This window comes from Lepisma saccharinum, chromosome 6 (genome assembly GCF_977018435.1).
Source record: "Lepisma saccharinum chromosome 6, izLepSacc3.1, whole genome shotgun sequence".
Lineage (NCBI taxonomy): Eukaryota > Metazoa > Arthropoda > Insecta > Zygentoma > Lepismatidae > Lepisma > Lepisma saccharinum.
Window position 1 is genome coordinate 26,855,883 of NC_139234.1, and position 27,260 is coordinate 26,883,142.

A 27,260-nucleotide genomic window follows, 5' to 3' on the forward strand; every position below is an offset into this window, starting at 1 on the left:
TTAGGGTGCCTGACTACCATGCGAGAGACCGTGTTCGATACTCGGTGGGTGAGAACCGGGATTTTTTCCACCTGTTGAAGCGGCTCCGGCCCCCACCCAGCGTCGTATAAAGGAAACTATGGGGGTTAATGGCGGCCAGGGTCGTAGTACTGATCACATCAGCCCCACCTTCGGCCGTTATCAAGAAAGTGTGAGGTCCTAACTCCACATCCCCCTCCATACGTTTTCATGGCGTTGCGCAAAGCGCAGAAGAGCACTTTATTTTGTAATCAATACTATAAATATACGAAGACTTATATTATGTACCAGTAACATAAGTAAATTACATGTTAATCTTCACAAAATATTTTATTACAATTAATGATCGATTTGCGTAATTTGGTTGCAAAAAAAATTTCAGCAGAAAGTAACTGTAAAAGTAACTTACAGTTACTTTTGAAGTACAGGTAACTGTAACTGAGTTACTTTTTAAAATGAGTAACTGTACCTGTAATTTTTTTAGGGGTGTGCGGGATAGAATTTTTTGGTAGGGACGGGAATTTTTTTAATCCCGACATTCGGGACGGGAAAAATTCGCCACATCCCGACAAAGTCGGGAAATTTTCGGGACGGAAAATGTTAGAAATTTCCCTAAGCTCTGAAAATCTCGAATTCTACATGTCATTTAAACTTAAGTGATTGTTTTTGCATTTCTGAAATAAAAACAAACAATTTCCGATAAGTTTCAGACACTTGCAATGTAGAAAACGTCGAGAATTAACAACTTTTCAAAATGACCATTCGGTATTTCCCTACTCCTCGGGATCCCGATACCTCGGGGAGTCATTTTCCGAAGTTGGGACATGGTCGGGATCGGGACGGGAAGTTTTTTCCCGATCCCGACTTTTCGAGATCCCGCACACCCCTACTTTTTTTAAGCAAGTATAACTGTAAATGTAAATAGTTACCATTTTAAAAGTAACTTTCGAACACTGGAATTATCCCTATATTTGCTTTTGAAGCGCAATGACACAACTGTCGTGTATCGTACTTCCTGGCCAGCCTCCTTGACATATCGCACAAAGGATAACCAAAGTGCCCCACGATGCCGCATGCTTCAGACAGCATCCACAGCATCTATCATTGTATGTCGCATGCTCCATACAGCATCTATCATCGCATGTCGCATGCTAAATCCACTCCCCATTATATTCTATGTGTACATATTAAATTTCTTAATAATCTAAGGGAGGGTCTAGATTTTAAAGAAGGTAATGCCAAATAAATTTACTTTTTCAATTTTATGAATTACCAAAATTTGAATTTCCAACATGCAAACATTTCCTAGCGCCTCTGTCGGTGAATTGCGTAGAGATAGATAAGATGAAAGAAGAAAATCGGCAGCCGCATACGTGATCAGCATCACTTCTTGTTTTTATCTTTTCGTTTAGAATAATTTTTTGTGTATGAATTGCAAAACTGCCGTTTATGTGTCAACAGTAGCGTAAAAATTTATTTCATGTTCTGAGATTACTTTGAAACAGCTTTTTCTAGTTCGTTTTATAACCTGCGTGGCATATCAACAAGAAACCTGCGTGTGTGACTTGCGAGGCAATCTGATTGATAGACCCACCTCATTCGCACGAGTTAGGGAAGGAAAGAAAAGTGTATCATTTACTAGAAACCTGCTTTTACCGTGCTTTGAAATTTAAATATCGAAGGTACTAATTTTCTGATTTTTAGCGTGTTATGTTAATTGTCTCCATGCATTTTGTGCATGTCATTTTATATAACCAGTTGAAGAAATCTACTATTCTTTTATTGGTACTATTATCGTATGGGTGAAACACCTACGAATCATATATTTCGGACTTCTTTACATTGCTAACGTGTTGCGGAACATTTCTTAAGGCGAAATAATGCATTTCTAACTAAGATAATGTTTATTTTCTCTATTTACGAGTACTTACTGTTACTTGTTGTTTCGAATCTGTAACACATTATGGCCGTGATAGCATACTGGTTTAGGGGGCGTTCTGAGAGTGTTTTGTCGATTTATGCAGTGGTGCAACCTCGTTCACCGGAAAATATCTACTTTCGTGCCCCTATTTGAAATTATGCTAATACGTCGCATTTACGTGTAGAACTTGTAAAATAACCTTGCGATTTACCACGTTAATTGTCCATACACAGAAATTCGGAACCATCTTTCTTTCGCAATTCGTTAATGCTCTTCCTTTACGCACAACACTCTTGCAACCTTGAATATTGACGTCAGACGAGGAATGCCTACGTGGTTAGGTTAGGCCTGTTAGGTTAGGTTCCATTAGCATAAATACAAAGAAAAAATAATATTTTCGCTAAGAGACGCGTTACCTTTGTATTGCCTAACATGAAAAAGGTCTCTCCTGTGACGTCAGAACACAATGTTGCTAGAGTGTTGTGCGATAAGTGACACCCATTCGGTTCGGAACCATCTTTCTTTCGAAATTGGTTATGTGCTCTCGTGCTAGTGAAAACACGGCGAACCTTGAATATTGACGTCAGACGAGGAATGCCTACGTGGTTAGGTTAGGCCTGTTGGGTTAGGTTCCATTAGCATAGATACAAAGAAAAATTATTATTTTCGCTAAGAGACGCGTTAGCTTGTATTGCCTAACATGAAAAAGATCTTTCCTGTGACGTCAGAACACAATGTTGCTACAGTGTTGTGCGATAAATGACACCCATTCGGGTCGGAACCATCTTTGTTTCGTAATTCGTTAATTCTCTTCCTTTACGCACAACAATCTTGCAACCTTGAATATTGACATCAGACGAGGAATGCCTACGTGGTTAGGTTAGGCCTGTTAGGTTAGGTTCCATTAGCATAAATACAAAGAAAAATTGTAAAAACAGCTCTCTCCTGTGACGTCGGAACACAATGTTGCTACAATGTTGTGCGATAAGTGACACCCATTCGGGAAAAATGGCTTGTTCCGAACTCGACAGGTGGTTCTAGTGAAAACACGGCGAGGCTGAAACACTGGCTACGGGGTTGCATCGTCTTAACACACGGAACATTGCACTCTCATGCAAAAAGCAAATGGCGGGAGCAGAAACAGCGTGTCGGACAGAGATTTTCGCAGAAAACAACACGCATTCACATTAAAATGGATCAAATCTACATTCAGGAACTTCCAAAACGCTCAAGAAAATGATTTCCGTAAGTACTTTCTCCTGTAAATTTGAAGGAAATTTGAAGGAATCCGTTTCACCCATACGATAATGTTACCCTTTTATTTCAGAAGAGGCAGTTTTACAGCAGAAAAAAAAAATATTGTGATAACAGCATCAAAGAAAATATAAAATGGACAGAGTTATTATTTAAAATTTATTGGTGTACGTAGTTTTTAAAAGTTCAGTGCTATTTTATTACATCATAAATCATAATATAATATTACGTCTGTAGTAAATAGAAAATGAGAATATAATGATTATCTTTAGCCTGGTGTAACCCACACTTAAGTAGACTGTGTATTCATAAATCAGATGCGAATGCAACACTGGTAATTATTGGAAGACAGTACAATAATTGGTATAATTTAACAATACAGGGAATTTCTCCAGTTTGTTTGAAATTTCGGATACTTAATAATTTGGGTCTCCTAATCACGAATCTGCACTTAAAATTTGACACTCACGTATAGAAATTCCTGAATTATGGCTAGCCCCACGGACCATTGGCGCTAGCCCCACGAACCATTGGTGCGTGGTTAGGTTAGGAAACATAGTTAAATTTTAGGGTCGTAGTAATATCAGGAATAGCTATATATATTTCGTTCTTTAAGTATTCGAAATGGAAAATCTTGTGATAAATAATGAGCAATTGTGCATTGTCGGTTGCGATGACTGACCCTCTTATTTTGCAAAGTTTGACACATGAGCGCCAAATTTTAACTTCAGATTCGTGATTAGGAGCCCTAATTTAGTGAGTATGCCGAATTTCAAACAAAATGGAGAAATTCCCGGTATTGTAAAATCGCTCCAATTTTTCTATGATGAAGCACATATTTAGGGATGAAATGAGTGCTAATGGAACCTAACCTAACCTCGTAGGCACACCTCATCCCTGTGAATGGTTTGTGGGGCTATCGTGAATGGTTCGTGGGGCTACCCGTGCATGGTTTTTGGGATTATCGTGAATGGTTCGTAGGGCTATCATAAATGGTTTGTGAGGCTACCCGTGAATGGTTAGTGGGGCTGCACACGCATTCACAACGCGGACACAAAGACGAGTCTGCAGTGTTGTTAAATTCCATTGGTTACCACCAAAAGGCAATAAGAACATAAAGTAGAATCTAGCCGTTAGTTCTCCAGTGTATCCAATTATGAACCATTCAATCAATGTTTACCAAAAAAAGTAATTACAATTTCACTTCATACAATTATTGAACAACAACTAACAATCTCTCCTTATTTTTCCGAAGAAAAGTGATATGCAGGATTCACACGGGGTTAATCTTATTTGTCAGTTTCCAATTAGAATTGAAATGTTTACGATGCTTTGATTTGTTTCCAGTTGATTGAAATCAATGAACTACTTTCTTTTTTTTTCTTAAACAGGTTCTTCGCATTGATATTTGTGATACTTGAAACATACAAAATGAGGTTAGTAATTTTGGATGCTGCAGATGATGTTGTTGACTGGGCTGCAAAATATGTTATCAAGAAAATAAAAGACTTTAATCCTGGCCCCAATAATTACTTTGTGCTTGGACTCCCAACAGGTAGGCATGACTTAATTCATTTTATTGATTAAGAATTTTACGTTGTTTAAATTATTGTGAGAACAAATATAGAAGGCCAGGATTAGACCACTATGCAAATTTTCTTACAAAAAAATTTATTGCAATTTAGGTGGTACATGCCATAGAGCATTTATGATTGTGAAGGCAGGAAAAAATATTAACAATGTGTATCCATAATATCCTCATCATCATTATAAAAGTAGAACATATAACACTAAAGTTTCCAAATGTACAAAAAAACTTCTTGTATGAGCAAAAACTTCAAAAACAGAGCTTTTCTTATTTCATGATGAAATGACACAAATAATAAATATGCCCAAATAGATCTATTCAAACTCAGAACCTTTGGTAGTGAGTTCATTAGTTTATCATTGAGCAGGACATGCATAACTCACTTGTCATGGGGAAAATACTAACATAATGACGTCCTAGATTCTGTGAACAAAAATGCCATGGAGTATGTTACAACACCATCAGAAATCCCAAGAAAGCACTTCCTTCTAGATAGGTGAGAGTAGGATTTTACTCAAGCTTAGACAAGTTAGCAAATTTCAGTGTATTCAACATATTTTGCATCATTGCATTTTTCTTAAGCTGGGGTAGAGCAGAAGTAAAAAATACCTGAGGAGTGAAAATAATACAGTTGAATACTAATTCATGTTAAACGCTATTAGTTGACCGTCATTAAAATTCAGAGAAATGAATAAGGGGCAAAATAAAACTGAATGTTTTTGAAGCAACTTTAATTCGTATTATATTATACCAGAGAACTTATTTACAGGTGGAACTCCTTTGGGAATGTACAAGAAGTTAATCCAGTATCATAAGGAAGGTCGAATATCCTTCAAGTATGTGAAAACCTTCAACATGGACGAATATGTTGGTAAGTGAAACTAGTGAAAGGCTCATTACATGTCAAGTCGTACAGCCAATTAACCCACCATCTCAGATTTTCTTCAAACATGCTGACATTTATTGCTCATGTGGTCTTTACAAAAAATTAGATTTGAATATTCTTGGAAATTTGGTTTAGGAGATACTGTAGAGGGGTATAAAGTTTGCTGAAACACCATAAGCGTAGCTACGGGGTGTGCCTAGGCACACCCTAATGAGCTGCTTTATCAAAGAGAATTAAAGACAGATATTTCAATAAGAGTGAAAATAAGCAGCATCTTTCTTTCTCCAGGACAAAACTATTAAAAGTTTATATTCGAAATATTGAACTCGCTGAGTATATCACCGAATCCCACCCCTCTTCCTCAATATTGGTCTAAAACTTACCTGTATTTGTGAAAATAGGTTATTTTCTTTACTGAACGCTCGAAATTAAAAACTGATATAATACAGGGATACAATATGTATAACAATAACAACAATGTCACAGTAACATATTTGCTACCAACAATCGCTTTCCCCTCCATTCTCACAATCAACTAATTATTGTATGCTTTCTGTGAGGCAGAAAGCTTATCAGTAAACATTTTGACAATGCAACTATATTGTTGGAAGTTTCTTTATCAATGTCGCTGGTGGCTGGTATTTTAATCTATTTCCTGAACCGACTAGTTTACTTCATTGCAACTGTCGTCGTACTTGCTTTTTCGGATTCTGTTGCAAATTCGTCTCTTGGAATGATCGAAGGAGCCATTATATGATGAAAATTGCCGCTTGTGGAAGTGATATTTCGTTCGTGTAAACCTTTCGTACTTTTTTTTAAATAGTGAGTCTATGCTCTAAAAGAAGATGGATCATTTTGTCGTAAAACTGAAAAGAAACGAAGGTGGTCCCGATCGAAAGCAGACAGTTGAAACGCCTGTGATAGTTCCAGTTGTAGTGGTATCGGTGAACTTGTAAGTAACAAACCATCCTGTTTCGATGCTCCTTATGCTGAACATACACCAGGTAAGCCTATTGACATATCAGTAGATCCTTGTGACCCTGTGAATGCAATACCACATAACAGAACAGAATGTGATGTAAGGTTGAAATTAGGACCGTACTAACCAAACCTGGTGGTTTTCCCTAGAAGTACAGGGTCATCCGTTTGGGATGTCAGAAAAGTATAACTCTGTAGCTTTTATGTTAATGTATATGTATCGATGCAATTTGCGGTAATGTACATGGCAAAGATGGGAGTTTGCAACAATGACTTCTGCGAGACAACGCAGCAGTAATTCATAGTGCAATCAGCAGATGACATGTATAGAGGCGGTACGTGTGCGCTCAGTGTTCAGTGTTGATACAGAGTGGAGTGAAGATGGTCGTTACACCACAACAACGCGCTCAGTGTGTCGTGTGGTATGCCAAATTTTCGAGTGTGGCATAAACTCCCGACTCTCCTACACATGTCTGTACCGTTTACAACCAATAAATGTTCATAGTTTCTAGTAGTTACTAGCGTTTTACTTTTCTGACATCCCAAACGGATGACCCTGTAGAATAGGTGGGAAAGGAAGGGCTTTTCAATCTAGCTGGTTTCACAGTTACAAATGGTTGGAATATAGTGTAGCTGTTGACTCTGCATTTTGTTTTTACTGCAGAGTTTTTGCTTCAAACAATGCATGAGTGAGAGGGCACCTTGATCATGCATTCATTACACGAGGTTTTAAAAACTGGCATAGAGCAAATGAAGTCATGAAAAATCTAAAGAACACCAGCAAAGCTTAAGTTCCTGGTCAAACTACAATAAAAATAAACCAATTGACATCTAATTAGATGAGTGTAAGAAGGCTTTTCTTTCAAAGCAAGAACAAACAAGACAGCAAAATCGACAAATCATGGAGAGGCTAATAAACATAATTCTTTGTCTTACAAAAGGAGACGCCCATTGAGAGGTCATACTGAGAATAAAGAAGCATACGACAGGGGGTTATTTCTAGATGTAGTTGATTTAATTTCCAAATATGACCCCATTTTGAAAGAACACTTAGTGAACGAGCCAAAGAATTGCACTTACTAAAGTCCACAAATTCAGAATGATCTAATCCGCAGTTTGAAAAATGTTCTTGTAAGGAAGTTCAAAATGTCATTACTTGGTACAAATGTGTGCATTATCGCTGATGAAACGAGTGATTGTGGTCATCATGAACAGATGTCTATAGTTTTTCGATTTTTTGATGTCATTAAACAGTTACCTGTTGAGCATTTAGTGGCCCTTCGTAAGTTATCTTCTGTACATGCACAGACAATTTTTAATACGTTAGCACTAGTAGTGGAGTTTGGTGTTGATTGTCAAAATTTTCTTTCAGTTTGCTTCGATGGAGCCTCAGCAATGTCTGGGACATTATCTGGGGTGCAAGTGAAGTGCAAAGAAAAGAACAGTTCAATAATGTACGTTCACTGCTATGCTCATTGTTTGAATCTTGTACTTGTGGACTCGTGTAACTCGCGACCCGAAAATAAATTGTTTCAGATTTTTTCGGAACAATTCAATTCCTTTACTCTTTCATTGAAGGTAGTTCGTCAAGGCATGCAGTTTTTGAAAGTGAATGCCAGGAAATTGGTCTAAGTTTAAGAACACTGAAGTCCTTGTCAACAACGAGATGGGCGTGCCGTGCTGAAGCTGTTTCTGCAGTGAAAAGGAACTACTTTGCAATTATTTTGGCTTTGGAAGAAATCACTCAAAGCAGTCATCAGGGTGATGCGAGAGCTAAAGGGAATGGACTAAAACAACAAGTCAGATTGTTTGAGTTCGTCTTTTGTCTCGCAATTTCTGCATCCAGTCCTACAAATGATAGTGAAGGTTAGCAAGTTACTCCAAAGTCCAGATGTAAATCTACTTTCGGCTGTATCTAGCGTCAGATCGCTTCGAAATTCTGTGCAATCCATGAGAAATTCATCTCAATTCATGGAACTCTTCAACGAAGCCATTAAAGTCTGTGATAGTCTGGAGATTTCAATTCCTCCGGTGAAGAGGTGCAAAATTGCGAAGACTCTTGACGAATCAGTCAGCTCGCAGTATTTGTACGAAACAAAGGAAGAGAAGATGAGAATTTCTTGTTATTATCCTCTTTTAGTCTCAGTGTTCGTGGTATTGATGAGAGATTTCGTCAAGAAACTGTTGGGGTCATCGGTGCCATGGGAAATCTGGTTGACTTGAATGTAAAGGATGAAGAAATAGCCGTCTTAGCTAGAACATTCAAATTGTCAGGCGACGAGTTGGCAGCAGAAGTAAGACTTCTGAAAGGAAAATCCTCTGTACCTAAGGGAAGTTCTGTTACGCTACAGGAGTGGTTTGAGTGGTTGGAGAAAGAAGATATTTACTGCATTCTACTCTGTACTACAGCGCTTTTCTTCTATACCTGTCACAAGCTGCACGTGTGAGAGAGCTTTCTCCAAGCTTACCCAAGTTGAAACTAAATTAAGAGCAACTCAGAAGCAGGATAGATTGGAAGCCCTGCTCTTGCACTTTGTGGAACAGGAAAAAGCTTCGTCTATTGATATAAATGAAGTTATTGATGAGTTTAAGAACATTGTACCTTTTGACAGACATCTCTTGTTATAGATGACGTGTATTTTGATGTATGTTTTTGTAACATTTATGAACATTTTGTGTATGTGTAATTTCATTGCAATTTGATTTTTTCCTACTACATATATTCAGAAATTTTCAACACTGTCATTTAGTGAATTTATATTCCTTTACAAACATCAGTGCAGTTAAAGAGCCAAGTGATTGTATTGCAAAATATGATATTAAAAAGGTACAAGACCTCATTTTTTTTTCTTTGTGCACACCCAAATATAAAGTTCTAGCTACGCCTATGTGAAACACCCATCTGACCAAAAATTGGAATTGTGTCATTATTTCAATACCTCGTTGCTGTTCACTCAATGATTAGAATTTGTTTAAAATTTCCATTTGTCTTAAGAAATAAGTGAACTTGCCTGGAAACATAACAATTTTATAAAATAAAACCCAATGATATTTCTAGATAAGTGCATGGTGATGTGATAAATTAGTATCACTCAGTAAATACGAGGGTGATTCAAATGAAAACTTTAATTCGTTTTTGTTTCTTATGTAGTAGATTTCTGTATATAGGGTTGCACAAGTTTGCTGAATTTTAGCACAGACCTATTGCTGATCTACACATATTTTCAACTTTGAGTTAGTGCTTGCATACCTTAAAAACAATAAGTCTTTGGGGTCCACGTGCAGTCACTTATGAGACACTGGGAAGACCTTTCCACCCATCTGCCTGCGAACTAAGTCCATTGTCGAACTTTCTCCTCCATTAGTAAACTTGCTGGTGTGGTAAGCATGCACAAAGATATTGAATTTTCATTTGCCGATAAATTTCTGTAAGTTTTAGGCTGACGGAAAGCAAGAAACCACTTCTCTTCACTGGTGCAAGTGTGTATAGAGGCCGCCATCTTTAAAATAACAAAAATGCTATTTGGAAGCTCACTTGATTAGTGTTGCAGCCTTGAGGTCATTTTGCAAGTAATAGTTGATACCTCATGTAAATTTGATCTGTATACAGTCTGTCCTACAATTTATATTGAACTTTTAAGGTTTTTCATTTGAATCACTCTCGTACTATTCAACTTCCAAAAATAAATACATTCAAAAAATTTAGAGGTCAGTTTCAAACTAGCCCCACTTTGAAAATGAATATTGCTACAGTGATAATACGTCAGAAAAAAAAGTCATCTGCAGAGAGTTTTATTCAGGGGTGCATGAAGTATCTGAGCAATGCTCGCTGAGCAAGATCTTCACTCATTTAGCAAACAGATCATTTACTTGACGATGTGTGCTCATTGATCAAAATATCAGTGCCTTTGAATAATCTGTGATCAATGTGGCTGCGTCGAGTGGACAAGATTTCAGTGTTTGAAAAGCTGTTTAGTTTCAGCGATAGTTGATGTGGACAAAACTGTCGAAATTTTCATTTTCACACTCTTGCACAACTTTCCAAACTACATTGTGTATTAGTTTATTATTTAATATTTATTATTTGGAGCAAACAACACTTTCATTTTAAGACAATTAAAGAAAATGGAATATTACCTTACCTTCTGTTAATTGAACTTCCTCTGTAATTATGCTATATCACAAGTCATAAATATTTCCTCATTGGCTGTCAGTCCACCATCCTCATACAGCTTTCCTCTTCTTCCCTTTGTGTCACGAGATCGAAACACAAAAATGATATATTATGTGGGTCAAAGCTGCGGTGAGCAACATTAAAGTTTGCTCAGCTATCAAGTGAGCAGCACTTGCCGAGCAATGCCTATTTGACGGTCAAGTAAATGAGTGATCACATTGCTTGCTGAGCACTTGGGTACTTGATATGTCCCTGGAGTATTTTTTCACATTGTCTCCAGTGCAATTCAGGCACTTGTCATACTGCTTCACAAGTTTCAAGAAACCCTGTTCTGTTATGTTCATGAGTTGCGTTGCGTATGGCAGCTTCCACTTCTGCTGTTGTGGTGAAACACTTCCGTGAAACACTTCCCTCCTAATGCCTTCTTTACAATGGAAAAAATGGAAGTCACTGGATGCAAGGTCAGGACTGTATGGCAGGTGGTTCAGGCACTCCCATCTGATTGACCATTGCTGCCGTGTGTGACATGCTTTGTTGTCCAAGAGGGGGATACCTGATGTCAGAACGCCTGGTCTCTTTTCTTTGAATGGCAGTCTCCAGTGAAATGGTGAATCCAGGTATCATCTCCAGTCACAATCTGGAAAAGAAAGTCGTTCCCCTCCCTTGCGTACTGCACAAGATGCTCGAAGCTTATTTCCATTCTTTGAGACTTGATGTCAGGAGTGAGTTGATGAGGCACACACCATGATGACACTGCAGAATGTCATGGATGATTTCATGGGCTGGTGCATAGTCAATACCGAATTCAGTGGCGACGTCATTGACAGTCAAACACCTGTTTCCTTGAATCAGCTCATCAAATCGTCTGGTGTCCTATATAGTGGCCGGTTTTGGGCTTCTTTCACATGTACTGTAGGAGCTCCTTGTATGGTTGTTGGTTACATACAAAAATTATATAACTTTTAATGAACATAGATCTTAAAGTGTTAGTGGTTGCTGCATAATTTCCATATTTCTTGCAACAACATTATGCGTGGAGGAGGATGAACTTTGCTAAATGATTATCTCATGTGAAATTTTAACTATTTTAAAGTTAAACTATTGCTATGATTTAGTTCCAATGAAAAATTTATGTTAAAATAATCCGAACTATCTTGGATTGTTGTAATATTCAAGTATCGGTCTCAATGAGAATCTGCAAGAGCATTGGCAGTGTTGATGTCTCAGCTTTATTTCTTATATTTTTTGATGCATCTAAATAATGGAGCAATTGACATGCAAACTGGCATAGAAAATGAGAGACGTACAGTTTTAATTTTTATTTTCTTTCAGCTCTTCCCAGGGACCACCCAGAAAGTTACCATTACTACATGTGGAATAACTTCTTCAAACACATTGACATAAGCCCGGAGAATGTCCATATCCTGAATGGCAATGCTCAAGATCTCCAGGTCGAGTGTAGCAAATACGAGAAGCAGATACAAGAGGCTGGTGGTATTGAGCTCTTCGTTGGGGGTAAGTAGGAGCATGAAGCCTTCCACAAGTTGTTTCCTAAAGCTATTGTAACTACTACCAAGTGATGTAAAAAAAAAGTAAGTGTCAGGAATGAATCAACATAGTAATGAAATTACAATCAACTAAGTATACTTACCCTTTGGCTTAATTGGCCCATTCCATGTAGGTCCACGTTGCCATTCTACATATCATCGTTGTTTGTTGGCCAAGTAAGGTCCTTTGGTATAACATTTAATTTCTTGTGTATACTTTTTATGCCATAATTCAGCCTCCCCACATAGAACACATGGGAATCACGTGCTTGTTTATTTGAGTTGGTGTTTTAAGTCCACTTTATGCACAGTAAGGTTAATTGGGACTGGACCTACAGTTTAAAGTGGGATCCGAACCACTATGTGCCTCCACCGGGTATCAAACCTGGGACCCCTTGATTACAAGGCGACGACACTACCACTGCACCATGGGGGAGGCTCAAGGAATCACATGCTTTTGATGCTCTGGTGCCTGGACCCAGAGTCAACATAATCCTCTGTGGGGTTTGCATCTTGTTGTCTCTTGTTTGTGTGTGTGTGTGTACTGTCATTTCACAGCCTCAACTTTTATCAATTTTGTAACCATCAGGGGCATTTTTTTTTGTAAATCAATGAATGATTTTATACAAGGCATAATATTTGCAACATTTATGGGAAAATTAGGTTAAAAATAGTAAATAATGAATTTCTCCTTCTGAAAATCAGCCTTACATTGAAAATGAAGCTTACCTTTAGAAACATTTTCGTTGGGTATATTGCGAACTCGTATTTTTCTTCTTTCACTTTTTCTGTGCTTGAAGACTTTCTTGAATACTGCACTGTCTTTTCGGAGCAGAATACTCTGCACGTGTTTGCTTAACACGATTTAAATGCCCTTTACATTGAATGTGTTTTTCACATGAATCGAGCCTTTTCCACTCAACTCTTTTATTACAATGTTTACACATTAATATATTAGTACCACTTGCCACGAAACCATGTTCCTTGAATTGGTTAGCCCGAGAGGTGACACTAACTTCACGATTTTTCCCCATCTTTGTCAGAAAGACGGGAACAAACTGATCTGATATTTACGCCTACCTGCAGTAGTTCTCAACTTTCAGAAATATACCTCCAGTGTTGTCTTGGAATTTCCATCACTGCAGACGATATGTCTGCACGTGCCTAGAGCACCCTGGCCTAGAGGCAGACGGCAATGGAGGGGGAAGGAGAGTTCTGAGAGGCGAATGAAGGGTGGAGGAACAAAACGTGTTTCAGACTTTTGTGGCATTTGCCTGGTGCCAGTTACTTTCGAAGATTCTTCCTCCCTTGATAATCATCGATAGAAATGCGAAGGGGAAACCCAAGATGTGTGGAATGTTCCAAATAATCAGGAAAACTCAGTCACCTGCACATAAAAAAATAATAAACTTTCGGGTACTTTCCAAATGATTTCTCATTCCTTTGCAGCCAACATCTTCAACACAATATATGTCTTAAAAATAAATTTGTAAAAAATTTCATTTTTTTTTGTTTTTATCGTAAAGAAGAAAATGTTCCCAGAAACGGTCAATTCTCGCAAAAAATTGCGACAAAATTACAGTCGTAAATCAGTTGCATTTCGTGTTTATAGCTAATAACAAAAAAAACCAGCCCTGCATATAAGTTTGTAGTTGCATGGTACTTTGTTCTTTCTATGCCTTTGTTATTTTCAAGGTACATACATATGTCGCCAAGGTTCAATCTACAAGAGTGCAAAATATCATTTCTATGTTAACCTTTAAATGCCGGTGGTCCCGTTTGGGATCATTGCCTGTAAGCCTCATACGAGGAACCAGTAGCACATGACTCATTTTTCATCATTTTCCTAGAACAATTCTTTATATTTTGTTTGTTTTCTTTTTTATTTATTTATTTATGCAAGTATTATCCTGCTGAAAAACAGCTGACTGGCCTTAGTACAGCAGTACGTATACATGTAAATACAAAAAAGTCATAAATTTATAATACAAGATTGAATGATAAAGATGTGACTACAAAATAAATACTAAATACAATAAGAGGTACAATAAAATATGAATGATATCTACATTAAAGTATACATGATAAGTCATTAAAATAGGCCTGATGAATGATTAAAATACAATTGATCTTTAGGCTCATTGGAATTCATTATACCTACTACCTATGGAGTTTTGAAACTCATTATAATTATAATCTGTAGATGTTGTCAATAACGACCCTTTAGTGCGTACTCGATACGGCGTAGCTCGTATAGATATTCTCGATAAAAGCTTAGGGACAGTAGTAATCTTCTAAAATTTTCTCAACAAATTTTATATCATTTCTGTTTCTTCTAGCTGAAAGGTATTCAACTTTTAACTTGTTCAATAGGTTGTCATAACTATAAAATAATTTAAACAGTTTAAATCTAAAATATAAATAGGAAAGAAATTTATTTTGTATATTCTCAATGATGTCACATTTTCCAACACCACAGGAAAAATTCCATGTCACAGAACTGAATTCCAGAATGTGTCTGACAAATGCCATGTACATAACTAACTTAACTAATATATGTACAACAAGAAAGACAATAGAATGAGAACTGTTTGTCGTAGAAGTTTGGTGTTTGATTTATTCCAATTTATATGGCAAGGACTTTCACAGGAACTAACATCCCACCTTCACACAACTGCAATTAGATTTGGTTGAACCATACTGACTCACCAAACAAGAAGATTTGGATAAAATCTCAATTGTTGTCTTCACCATCCTTTAATTATGTTTGTTGTAGTATAGCATGAAAACATTTCACTTTCCACAAGAGCGTAGTCTTCCCCAAAAGAGCAAAACAAACTTCAACTCTCTACGATAAGTAGTTTGTCTTCTATGATTTTTTCGTACACACATTAGAAAAGCATGTTCCTTATAACCCCTCATCTTGGGACGGTTTTCAAAATAAAAATGTCACATCAACTAAAGGTTAATGTATTGTACATGATTTTGTACTTTATAGACACATTCTTACACTTTGATGTCTGCATCCTCTTCAGTTTTCTACTTCATCTATCTTTTCACTTCCTTAATTTAACGTTTCCAAATATTTGGGTAAATAAGGAGATTCAAAATGAAAAATAAATAACACAAAACTCCACCACAACCTTGTGAGACTTGTATAACTGATTAAATGTTGAAATTATGTTAAATTCATGTTATTCACATATTCCAGCACAGTTTACAGTTTTGTATTACCGCAGGTATCGGTCCTGATGGTCATATTGCCTTCAATGAGCCTGGCTCTTCGTTGGTGTCGAGGACAAGGGTGAAGACACTGGCCCAGGACACAATAGAGGCCAACGCCAGGTTCTTCGGAAATGACTCAAGCAAAGTTCCTAAGCAGGCTCTCACTGTTGGAGTGGGAACAGTTATGGATGCAAGGGAGGTAAGCTTTTACTTTAGAACTGAGCTGATGTCAGTTCCTATACTCATATTTATTCTCACTAATAGCAATGCTTGAACATTGAAACAGGTTCAGGATATTTCAAGGAGAAGCATTTCCATGTGAACAGAGTGCTAATTTCAATTATAAAGACACTCACAGTACATAGTCAATAATAGAATAAACCTATCCTTAAAATTCCACAATGCATAAAGTTGTATCGAGAAGAGAAACTTTCAAACTAGACAGTCATTTGTTACTCCTCTTGCAGTCACCGCAAGTGAAGATTTTTTATCTTCATTTGTTCCCGAGTACTCCTTCTTGCCATATTTACAGCCTCCCTCCTTTACTTCATTGGCAAAAAATGCAACAATATGAAATATTACATCTCTCTACAGTTTTTCTCCTTCGTGATGATACAAACATTTCGTATTGAATAAAGGTGGTGGTGATGTGTTGAAGAACGTCGCATGTGGTGGTAATGCAATGGCAAGGTTTCATGGCGAACAGTTGATTGCATTGCTCACTAAGAGTAGGAGTTTTCTCTTCTTGATACAGTTACATACTGATATTCTTTTTTTCAAATATTTTTGCAACTATCTAGTGAACCATCAGTACCTCTCTCTCTTGATTACAAATACAGGGTGACCATAAAGTCAGAACTGATGAACAGCACATTTCCTTAATGAAAAACATGCTCCACATGTCTGCTACAAATCCCAACTCACTTCCTGAAAACTTGCAGCATGTTTGCTTGAATTCACTTTAAAATATGAGGATCGAGAGCATCTGTTGCAGTGGTATTACATCTTCTCTCATCCACAGAGAAGAATTATCTCCACTCGATCATCTTTCATCATCAGTGCCATTGTTTCCATACTTTAATGGCCACCCTGTATGAATTTGCTGTCACTTGATATGTGTCAAAGACTCATATTTGTTGGCAGCTTTTAGTCATATAACCCAAAATAAGCACTGTAAAAACTATATTCATGCCAACAGCATTTAGTTGTCAGTTATTTATATTACGTTGTAGGTGATGGTGTTGATAACTGGCTCGCACAAAGCATTTGCACTGTACAAGGCCATTGAAGAAGGTGTCAATCACATGTGGACAGTGTCAGCCTTTCAGCAACATCCAAGAACTATCATGATATGTGATGAAGATGCCACACTAGAGTTGAAAGTGAAAACAGTCAAATATTTCAAGGTGAGTAATGACACATTAATTATTCTTCACATTTGTTGCGAGAATATTATATACATACACATATGTGTATTGCATTTTAGGATTTTGTGCTAAGACGATATCCATTTTCAGTTCATGGAAGTTTTGGATTTTTACTTGTTTGTCTTTACTATCATCACACAGTGGAACCTTGATTTCATGCGTTTCTGGAAACCAAGGTGAAAAAACTTTAAATACAGAAAAATGTAAAATCTGTTAATTTAAAATGCATTGACTTTCTTTAAAGTATGATCAAAAGATCAAATATGCAAGTTTGTAATCTGCATTGCTCTCCATAATTAACACCAATGCTAGTCAAAGAGATTCACTGATTTAATGGTTATATACCATTACAACTGTAATGCAGAAGAGATGTGCCTTACTTGACTAAATCTCACACTCCAACCAAGTTTCGTCACCAGGTTCTATTTTTGGCCATGTAAAGGTCGGCCCGATACTTTTCTTCCTCCACAATTCTTCTCCAACTCATCCATGGCCTTCCTCTCCGCATACTGCTGTGGGGGTTCCATCTGAGGGCTTCTTTCTCCACTGCATCCTCAAATTAGCAATCCGTTTTTTTTTCCTTCTTTGTTGCAGTTTCAGTAATGAAATTTGAGAGGTGCTTCTTGGCCCACAGTCCACATAGCATGGTGGAGGAGCTGTCTCCTCAGGACCTCCGTGTCCATCCTCTGGCTGCTTTACGTTTTAACTATTTGAAATCGCTACTTCCTGATGTGGCCTCTCTTAGGTCGTTATCAGGCTACAGCCAAATTCCCTCCTTTCTCGGCTGGGCTTGGGACCAGTTATGTCAGAGTTCGAAGATCTATATTATTTTATAATTGTCAGAACTTAAGAATGAAGTGACTGCTCGATGGTCAAGCATGTTAAGTGGTAGATTTTCAATATCACCACCCAAGTTCCCAGGTTCGAGTCTCGGGTCTGAACATGAGGGGTACCTTGTGAGTGAGCCTTCATCAATTTCATCTAATCATTACTCATCCTCATCGTTGCAATTAACAAAAGTCGTACAAAAAATATTCTAATACAAATACAACTTGAGGAGAGCTTGGAATCTTGAAATTTTGTCTTAACCTTTGGAACTTCTGAGAAAGGGAAAATATATTTCAATTGGTGGTAGATCTACTACAGAAGGTTGTTCGCTTTATATCCGACCATTTTTAACGGGTACTCACCTTAAGAAATACTGCGCCGCCACCACCAATCATGTTCTATTGGACCCCCAGCATTGTGGACTTTCGCCCGGCATCGCAGTTTCCATTACAGCAAGCTCCGGTGCAGGACAGGCATGGGAATTCTGTCCCACTCCTCCCTGCAAGCTTTCCATAGACCATCCAGGGTGCGCGGCCGGCGATGTTGACGTCGTTTCAACAGTCCAAATGCGCAAAAATCCATTGGACTGGCATCTGGGCTTTTCAAAGGATGACTTCAAATGGAATGACACAAATTCCTAATTCCTCTGCCATTTCGTGATAAAAACGTAGTGATGTTCTGGCGGTATGACTCGAAGCCTTGTCCATTTGGATCGTCACCTGATTCGCGTCCATTCCATACAATTGTGGGATGTCTCTCCGATAGATAGGTGTCTGAATGGAGTCTTGGAAGTATCTGGCATTCACCTTCATGTTTATGTCCACCTTGCGTATCATCAACTTACCCTGATATCCGAATCCATCTCAACCATAAAGCCACGAGGGAAACTTTCCCTGCACTGACGAACAAAGTTGCTGCGCCCCTTGCAGTCAATGTCACGGTATGTGACACTTTGCTTGCAACACTTCTGGTGGTTTTCATGGGTGAATGTTTCGCAAGGAGAGCCTGTTGTGTGTAACGGGCCGCAATATCTTTCGCAGTAGTCACCCCGAGTGTTTCACAATGTGTGCGTATGAAAACTTAGCATGGAAAAGGGCCATTACGTAACCCTCCCAATACCGGTTGATTTTCGGCGCCATTTAATAACATTCACTACCAACACTCACCTGCAAGGTCAGACACAACACTGCTCCAGCCAGCAGACCCATAGTTCCAGCATGATACGCCAGGTGGCAGCACCGAATCGAAAATGGTCGGATAAAAAGCAAACAACCTCTGTATTACAATTTCAGTATTGATGTCAATATAATTTGTTTCAGGAGAAAATGCAAAGACCAACTGAAACTTCATGTTCACAGGTTAACTTTAATAACTCCACCACATTTAAAGGGCCTCCCGATGGCGCAGCGGTAGCGTCATCGCCTTGTAATCAAGGGGTCCCGGGTTCGATACCCGGTGGAGGCACATAGTGGTTCGGATCCCACTTTAAACTGTAGGTCCAGTCCCGATTAGCCTTGCTGTGCTTAAAGTGGACTTAAAACACCAAATCAATCAATCAATCAATCCACCACATTTAAGCTAACACTATTACAACCTCAGTAGTCAAGCAAGATTAGTGCTCAACTCTTGATTTCACCTCCACCCAGTATCCTCAGTACGAGTGGAAAAACATCATGTTCTTGAAAGAAGTCAACTGTGCACAAAGTTATCTTAATTTGTTGTAGCAATATGTGTGGCCCATAGATACAATTGATCTCAAGGAGGGAACTCAACGGGTTATCAGTGGGGATTTGTAGACCAAGTCACCAAATCCATTTTCGAAAGTTAAACAGTATTAAATGAAGATAAATTATGTGTGTGCGGAAGGAAAAGGGGGGGAGATCAAGTTAATGTAAAACATCTCTTGAACTGTTAATTGACTTCTACTGACATCATCCCCTACTACACACCCCATACTACTTTTTGTGATACAGATATTTATATCATAGAAGGAAAAATACACAATATTCAATCATAGTGCCTACAGTATATTCCACCCCTGCCCGAAGCAATAAAACTCATCATCGTTCCCAAAACTTGGGAGCTGTTGACCTTTGACGCAGATGTGGAAGGTGCAGCGAAGGTACAGATACAAAAGTTTTCTTAAAAAGAACTTTGTAAAGTCTAGAGAATCTTCTACCTAGACTTCGGCTCATAAACAAGATGAATGAATGTAATAGCAGCTGTCTGCATTTTCACTTTTCACTGCAAACAAATCATTCAAAAATTAGTTTCACCTAATGACCTAATGTCAGGAGGCCGATGACTGTGCCAGAGGGGCTGAGCCCCCCCCCCCCCTGGCCCCTGCCTGGCTGTGGACCTGCCTCAGTGGCCAAACATGTTAGTCACCAGTAGCAAGTAAAAGTGTCATCTTATCCATGTGTGCAAGGCTTTGTCAGGAACATTGGAATGGCCATGTGCATACTTGTATCTCCAAATGCACACGTTTGCCATTTTCATCTGACCAGCATCCCAGTGACAGCTATGTGTGAATGAGAAATGTTATTTTGAGATTGGCATCAGCTAGCCCCCACTACAAAACCAGAGGTCTCAGTTTCAAACCCTGGGTAAGGCATGGATTCATCATTATGTTTGTACTGTCGTCTATTTCATCAGTACTTATTCATCTGCACGATGAACCTAGGGGTTGAAAAGCAAATTAAAGTAATCAAAATAGAAAGAAAGAAGAAGAATGGCATCAGAAGTACCAGTACCATGAAATAATTGAAGGTTGGGGGGGGGGGGGGAGAAGGTTGAAACTACTTGCTATTACAAGCTTGCAATGTCCCAAATGCCTATTTTTTCCCCCAGTAAATATATTCTTACAATTCAAGTACAGAAGTTCATTTCTGGGTATGAAACCACTATAATGAATTCTGTTGTACCAGAAAGTGCCTATTTCAGTTATAAGTACCTAAAATCTTATAAAAGGGAGATAAGGAGTAATGTATCAAACATTTTGAAAGTGTGTTTTGTGCCTCCTCTCTTTGGCGCTATAATGATGAAATCACATTGTTACTTTTTTCTGTCCCTCCTCGGACAAAGGCTTACAGTAAATCTTAAACTAATCTAAGTGTAAATGACACAAGCCTCAAGTCCCTTTAAATCCCCAAGTGCTTAAGTGAACGAAAACTACAATTACAATAATAAAATTGGTATTGTGTGTGAAAATTGTTGCATTTAAATTATTCCTCAATGGCTTCTTGCAAAGTTGAGATAATTTTATGCATTTTTTTTTTTGAAAGAAAGAGTAGTTCGTGATTTCAGTATAATTTAAAGCAATTGTTGATAATATAGTGTAATTCTTCTCCAGATTACAAAAGGGAATTTTTTAGAAAATTCTGCTTTGAAAATTAGAAATTAATGTGCAATCTTGTAATGTTTGTTGTTGCAGATTTCTACACTTTTGTACATAATTGCAAAATTACTGGTTATTAATATTATGGAAGTAATAAATAGATAAGAGGCTTTGAATGAAATGTTTTCATAATCCAAAATATTGTATTTTAAAAATTAATAATTAATGTCTTTATACTGTCTATTATCGTGCCTTTTCTTATAACATTTTTTTAGTATATTTTTCACTCTTGACCTGGTTCCATGGTGTGAAGTTAGAATCAAATGTTTATTTTTTTTTCAGCATTCACAAGTCTTTCAACTTTTATTTTCAGTTCTGTAAAAATATATATTTGAGTTTATTATAATTTTAAATGTTCTTTCTGGTTATGATGTAATTATTACAGGGAGGTTATTGCAGCATGCCACCGCTTCAGCATCGGCCGCTTGCCGGTCCAGTCATGCAACAGGTGCCGGCAAATTGCGTAACAGATAGCCCGTAACAGAAACCGCTTGTTTTGTAATGTTTCCACTTTTCACAATTACAGTTACAATTACAATTGAAATAAGCACGTACCTTGTCGCACGGATGCAGGAAAAGGTGTCCTCCCAAATACAAATATTTCCGGCACCTTATTTCTGACATCTAATCTTAGATTAGACATCGCTACTTTATCCTCAGTTGACAGAAAGGGAAGACAGCATCCCGGCGCATAAAGCAAACCGAAAGCGTAAAATGATATTTAAAAGTAATAATAATGATGATCACTAACCTCCTGTGTTATAAGAGATGTTGAAAATGACTTCCTTCAACAGCAATACAACACGTTTCTTAGGTTCAAGAGATCCTGTCTATCGTAATCCCTGACCACTTTTCTGCAAGAATTCGTTTTCACGTAATTATCGTACATAAAAACTCTATGTTCAAGACTATATTTGTTTAACGACATAAGTAATGAATGAATAACAATTAACACACAATAAAGCACTAGCACACCAACTCAATAACACAGTATAAACAAAACGCGTACTGATAAACGCGAACAGAAGTGAACATGAATGAGCGTAGACTCACTGTCTGGTAGCCGACAGTGTTGCTAACCATTTTTCGGCAATGTCCCTACAGACGTAGTCAAAATGTCCCTACAACTGACCAAATGTCCCTACGCCAAGTAAAGTGACTAAAAAAAAAACACCTCATGAGCATGCAAACAGAAGATAAAATATACACATTTACTTACCAAATCTTTCTGCTCGGTGCTTCCACAATTAATGAAGGAGCGAATTTACAATACAGGACCTCTCCCCGATTTTTTGTAATATTTCGCATACTCACTAATTGAGGCCTCCTAATCACGAATTTGAAGTTAAAATTTGGGGGGTCACGTGTAGAAATTGCAAAATAAGTGACATTGAGTGGTCCGCGATCGGCACGATTGCTTATTATTTACCGGAAGATTTTGTGTTTCCAATACTTAAAAAACGAAATATACATTCCTGATATTACTACGACCCCAAATTTTAACTATGTTTGCCTATCCTAACCTAACCTAACCGTACCTGAATGGTTCGTGGGGCTATCCGTCAATGGTTTGTTGGGCTACCCGTGCATGATTTTTTCGAGCACAAATTTTAACTATGTTTGCCTAACCTAACTTAACCTAAACTTACCGAGAATGGTCAGTGGGGCTATTCCTGAATGGTTTTGCGGTAATTGTGATTACGAACCGATAAAAAATATTATTTTCGTAGCACTTTAACGGCAAACGTTCATCATCGAAGGCCATTTTCGTATCCTGCAATTTTATGATTGATGTACTGTTGCCAAATTTACCTGTAATCAAATCAGTTCTTCTACATCGTGATTGTCGCTGTCACATGTAAGCACGTTCTTTGGGCAATATACTGAAATCCATAAGTTTATTAATTAGCCCACAGCCATCCTCCTGCACACTCCACCTAACAATCTGTACAACATTAACAACTTTTTTACTGTTCTCTTCCGCCATTCTTACACGATCCATGCTCTCCAAGTATGAAATCAACAGTGTGGCAACGCTGTAGACAGCGTAACTAATTTTAATTTGTTCATATCAACAAATATGGCTACCATACTTGTATACGGAGAATCATTGCGAGAATTGAAAAGCTTATTTTACAACTTCTACACGTTAATGAACATTTTTCCCCCTCACCCCAACATGTTAACTTGAGATAAATAATCACGAATAATTATTTCGTGAGTATAAGACGTAGCATAGAAATTACAGAAGGGTCCGGTATTGTAAATTCTTGCCTTAATGAATAATAGGGGTGTGCTGGACAGAATTTTTTGGGTCGGGACGGGATCGGGACGGTAATTTTTTTAAATCCCGACATTCGGGACTGAAAAATTTGCAATTTCCCAACCAAGTCGGAAAATTTTCTGGACGGGAAATGTTCGAAATTTCCCGAAGCACTGGAAATCTCGAATTTTACAAGTCATTTTCACTTTAAGTGATTGTTTTTGCATTTCTAGAATAAAAACTTACAACTTTCGATAAGTTCCAGAAACTTACAAGGCAGAAAACGTCGAGAATTAACGACTTTTTAAAGTAAAGAATCCAGCACACCCCTAATGAATAACGTTGAGTCGTTTACTGTTGATTATGTTATTTGAAGTCATACATGCTGCTGCTGTGAAGAGATAGATGTTGGTTGGTGATGCTGTATTTCCTGCATTCTTTAACAATTTTGGTCCCATTTTATTTCCCTTTTTTGTTTTTGTATCACTTAACATTGAAAATATTCTTTCCGTTTCCGCGTTAGAATGCGGCAATGTTAGCACTATTTTCGCGAGAGTGGAAATGTTTTCAAAAAGGAACTTGCCTTGAAAGTTTTTGGTAACCGATAACATGTTCCAAAATTCTGATGGAGATCTGTTAGTTAGTTCTTTTTTCTCCTCCTCGCTAAAGTATCCAGATAAACTAATTCATAAAATGTAATTTACCAAGATTGAAAAAAGTACCTACGTTTTCCCTCATTTGGCAAAATCTGTCCCTACGTTCCTACGCGGGCGAAATTTAGTGAAAAGTCCCTATGCGTAGGGACATGTCCCTACGGTTGGCATCACTGCCGACACGTGCAGTATGAAGCGCCATCTCGCGGCTGACAACTCACCCAACCCCCGATAAGCTGCTGGCGCTGTCGCGACAACTGAGAATAAAGTAGCGATGACTAATCTAAGATTAGACGTCAGAAATAAGGTGCCAGAAATATTTGTATTTGGGAGGACACCTTTTCCTGCATCCGTGCGACAAGGTACGTGCTTATTTCAATTGTAATTGTAACTGTAATTGTGAAAAGTGGAAACATTACAAAACAAGCGGTTTCTGTTACGGGCTATCTGTTACGCAATTTGCCGGCACCTGTTGCATGACTGGACCGGCAAGCGGCCGATGCTGAAGCGGTGGCATGCTGCAATAACCTCCCTGTATTTAATAGGCTAGAGTTACTCATATGTGATTCAACATAGCTCCTTGTTAATGTACAGGCTTTGTATCCTGTCCATAGACTATTGGTTGAAGAAGAAGAGTCCGGAGAAAATAAATCGTAACGGTATTTAAATTTTTAAACTGGTGCTCTTGTAAGCACTGTGCTCATTTGTAGGGTTCAGCTTCGTGTTGTTTTATTTTGTCTTTTTTTTTTAAGTTTTCCTTGTCACTGTCCATGTTATGTTCAATTGTGTTACTGTTATGATTGTTTTTGATTGTTAGGAATGCCACTTTGAAGTTTTCCACTAACAGTTTGTAATAATAATAGTATTGCAACTAATGCTGGCCTATTTACCAATGTGGTATATAATTCCGTGCTATGTGAATACACAGCGTATTCTGAAATCTACTGAAGAAACTGGTAAATTTCTTGTAGTAGTCAATTGACGCTAAAGCAAGCCTCGGTAGTTGCCCAAACCAGATGTATATGTTAGTGCTCTTTATTTTCATTATGCCCAGATAGAGTGTAATTTTTTACAGGGTCTTCACAAAAAATTCAACACTTTTAAATGATGATATTTATGCTTCTACATGAATGATTTTCATGTCCAAGAATTTGTCATGGCTGGGGAGAGGGTTTTCAGTATCGCAAGTGCTATCCTGTAGCAGTGTATCATATCATGATGGTGAATAAAGGGAGGAGGTATTCTCCCAACTTTCTCAGTAATTTGCAGTGTAGTTGCAAGAACCAACATTCAGAAGAACCTTGCCAAGGTCAAGGATTTGGCAACATTGAACTATTTTTGCGTTTGTTAAAATATGATAGTGGTGCTGGTCATTCTCACGTTGATAAATGTTAACATAGCATCGAACATCCAGCTACCAGATGGTACTGTGTTCCTCGAGCATGTCGAGACTCAACTCCTGATCTTGCCACCAAAGAATCCAGTTCCAAATCCTGAGCATGGATGTCCCATTATCAATTTCATCTATATATCTTGCCACATATGATGACTTTGCGGGAGAGAGGAAAGCGACATTGCCAGAATTCCTGAGGCCATTCCTATGCTAGAAGAAGCTTCAATGCAAGGGGCGTAGATTGGCTGTTGCAGATTCCTTGACTCCCTTGTGTACCATGCATACAGGTTAATCAGCCATCATATGTGACAAGCTGTATAATCATTCATCTTCATATCACTACATGAAATAAGTGGTGACCCTTTCCGAGGACACCCAAAGGTCAACCTCCCTTCCACATAGTACGCCCTGGACTGAATTTTCCAGACTAGCAACGATCTGGCTTCTGGACTCGTGATCAGTATAATCCTCCATGGGACTCGTGTTGCGTCATCCATACATGTTTGCAATTGTCCTTTCATCCATTTCATTTTAGCAGTATTCATCTTCCTCTTCACGATTAGCCAAAAGTGGCAGAAAAGTGAAGTAAAATCAATCAATCAATCAAAGAACATAACATAAGGAAAAATACAGTACCAGACAACCAGAAACTCTCTATACAAAACTAATTTCGGGATGCCATGTACTAGCATAAATATAATAGTTCGATAGTTTTGTGTATTTTTGTGAAGATACTGTACATGCTTGAAAAATGTTATTTTTACTAATCTTACTGCATCATGAATAGCAATAGGGGACTTGAATAGAATATTTTTTCTCATAGATATTTTGCTATGCTTCAACATTAGCTATTTGTTTAGTAAGATTAGTGATATGTAGAGCTACAAATTTGTGGTGCTGGGTCATTGGTGGAAGTTCATATGTCAAGTTCATGACTTATGGACTTGATTCTGAAGGTTCTGGTTTTGAGTTGCATTGCAGCTAGTCTTTACATTTGTTTTGATACCTTATTACACAATCTACCAAAAATTATGTTAAATAACTAAAATTACTCAGTTCACATGTTTGTGGTGAATAGAAACAAAATTTTAATAACATACACAGATTATGAAAGTGAAATTATTTTTTTTTTTTTGTGAGTCGTAAGTTAAACATGTGATTATAGTCATACTGGTTGATAAGAGTGAATCTCGGGCCTTTGTTTTGTACTAACATCCAGTAGCATATACGTTTGCCATCCAGGTGACAGCTTTTGAAGCATGGCAGGTGATGGTAAGGAACCCTCAAGGTTCATCAAAGTTAGTCCATTATATCTTATGTAAATATATTAATGCTGCACTACTGAAAAGAAAAAAAAACATTTACCTATTGATTTCATGGTTTTGATAAAAGTTCGAAATTGATAGGCATATAAATTATGTTTTTGTAAATTAGTTGACATTAATATACCTCACTTGTTTATGTAAAGTTAATTTTAACTGTATTTGTACTATGAATTTAGTCTATTATCATTGTCCAGCAGTAGTTCCACATGGAATTCAGGAAGGGTTTGCTCTACAATAATTCCATTAGCAGGTGATATGCCCAATTTTGTGGAAGCGGAAATAAAAATAGAATATATGTACCTTTTTTTGCCAGCCTGGAACTTAACTTTCTGAACAACCCTTATATTTTGTTCAGTCAAGCTTTTCTTTAATATTCGTACTTG

General features: G+C 37.7%; 1 protein-coding gene across 7 annotated transcripts in view; it reads left to right on the forward strand.

Moving 5' to 3' along the window:
• Positions 1-1,376: 1,376 nt before the first annotated feature.
• Oscillin (glucosamine-6-phosphate isomerase Oscillin) overlaps positions 1,377-27,260 on the forward strand; it is a 47,308-nt gene continuing 21,424 nt past the window's right edge. For 3 of the 7 annotated variants that reach the window (XR_014441771.1, XM_083123668.1, XM_083123667.1), the window contains exons 1-6: positions 1,377-1,700; positions 4,585-4,748; positions 5,551-5,652; positions 12,152-12,334; positions 15,606-15,790; positions 16,824-16,997. Coding sequence is in view for 4 of the 7 variants with exons in the window: in XM_083123668.1 (XP_082979794.1) it covers positions 4,625-4,748; positions 5,551-5,652; positions 12,152-12,334; positions 15,606-15,790; positions 16,824-16,997 (768 nt within the window). In the remaining 3 variants the exon portion in view is untranslated. Of the gene's footprint in view, positions 1,701-3,289; positions 3,361-4,584; positions 4,749-5,550; positions 5,653-12,151; positions 12,335-15,605; positions 15,791-16,823; positions 16,998-24,753; positions 24,819-24,976; positions 25,116-27,260 lie in introns of those variants that run through there. The other 4 variants (XR_014441770.1, XM_083123665.1, XR_014441772.1 and 1 more) reach the window with 3 other exon arrangements.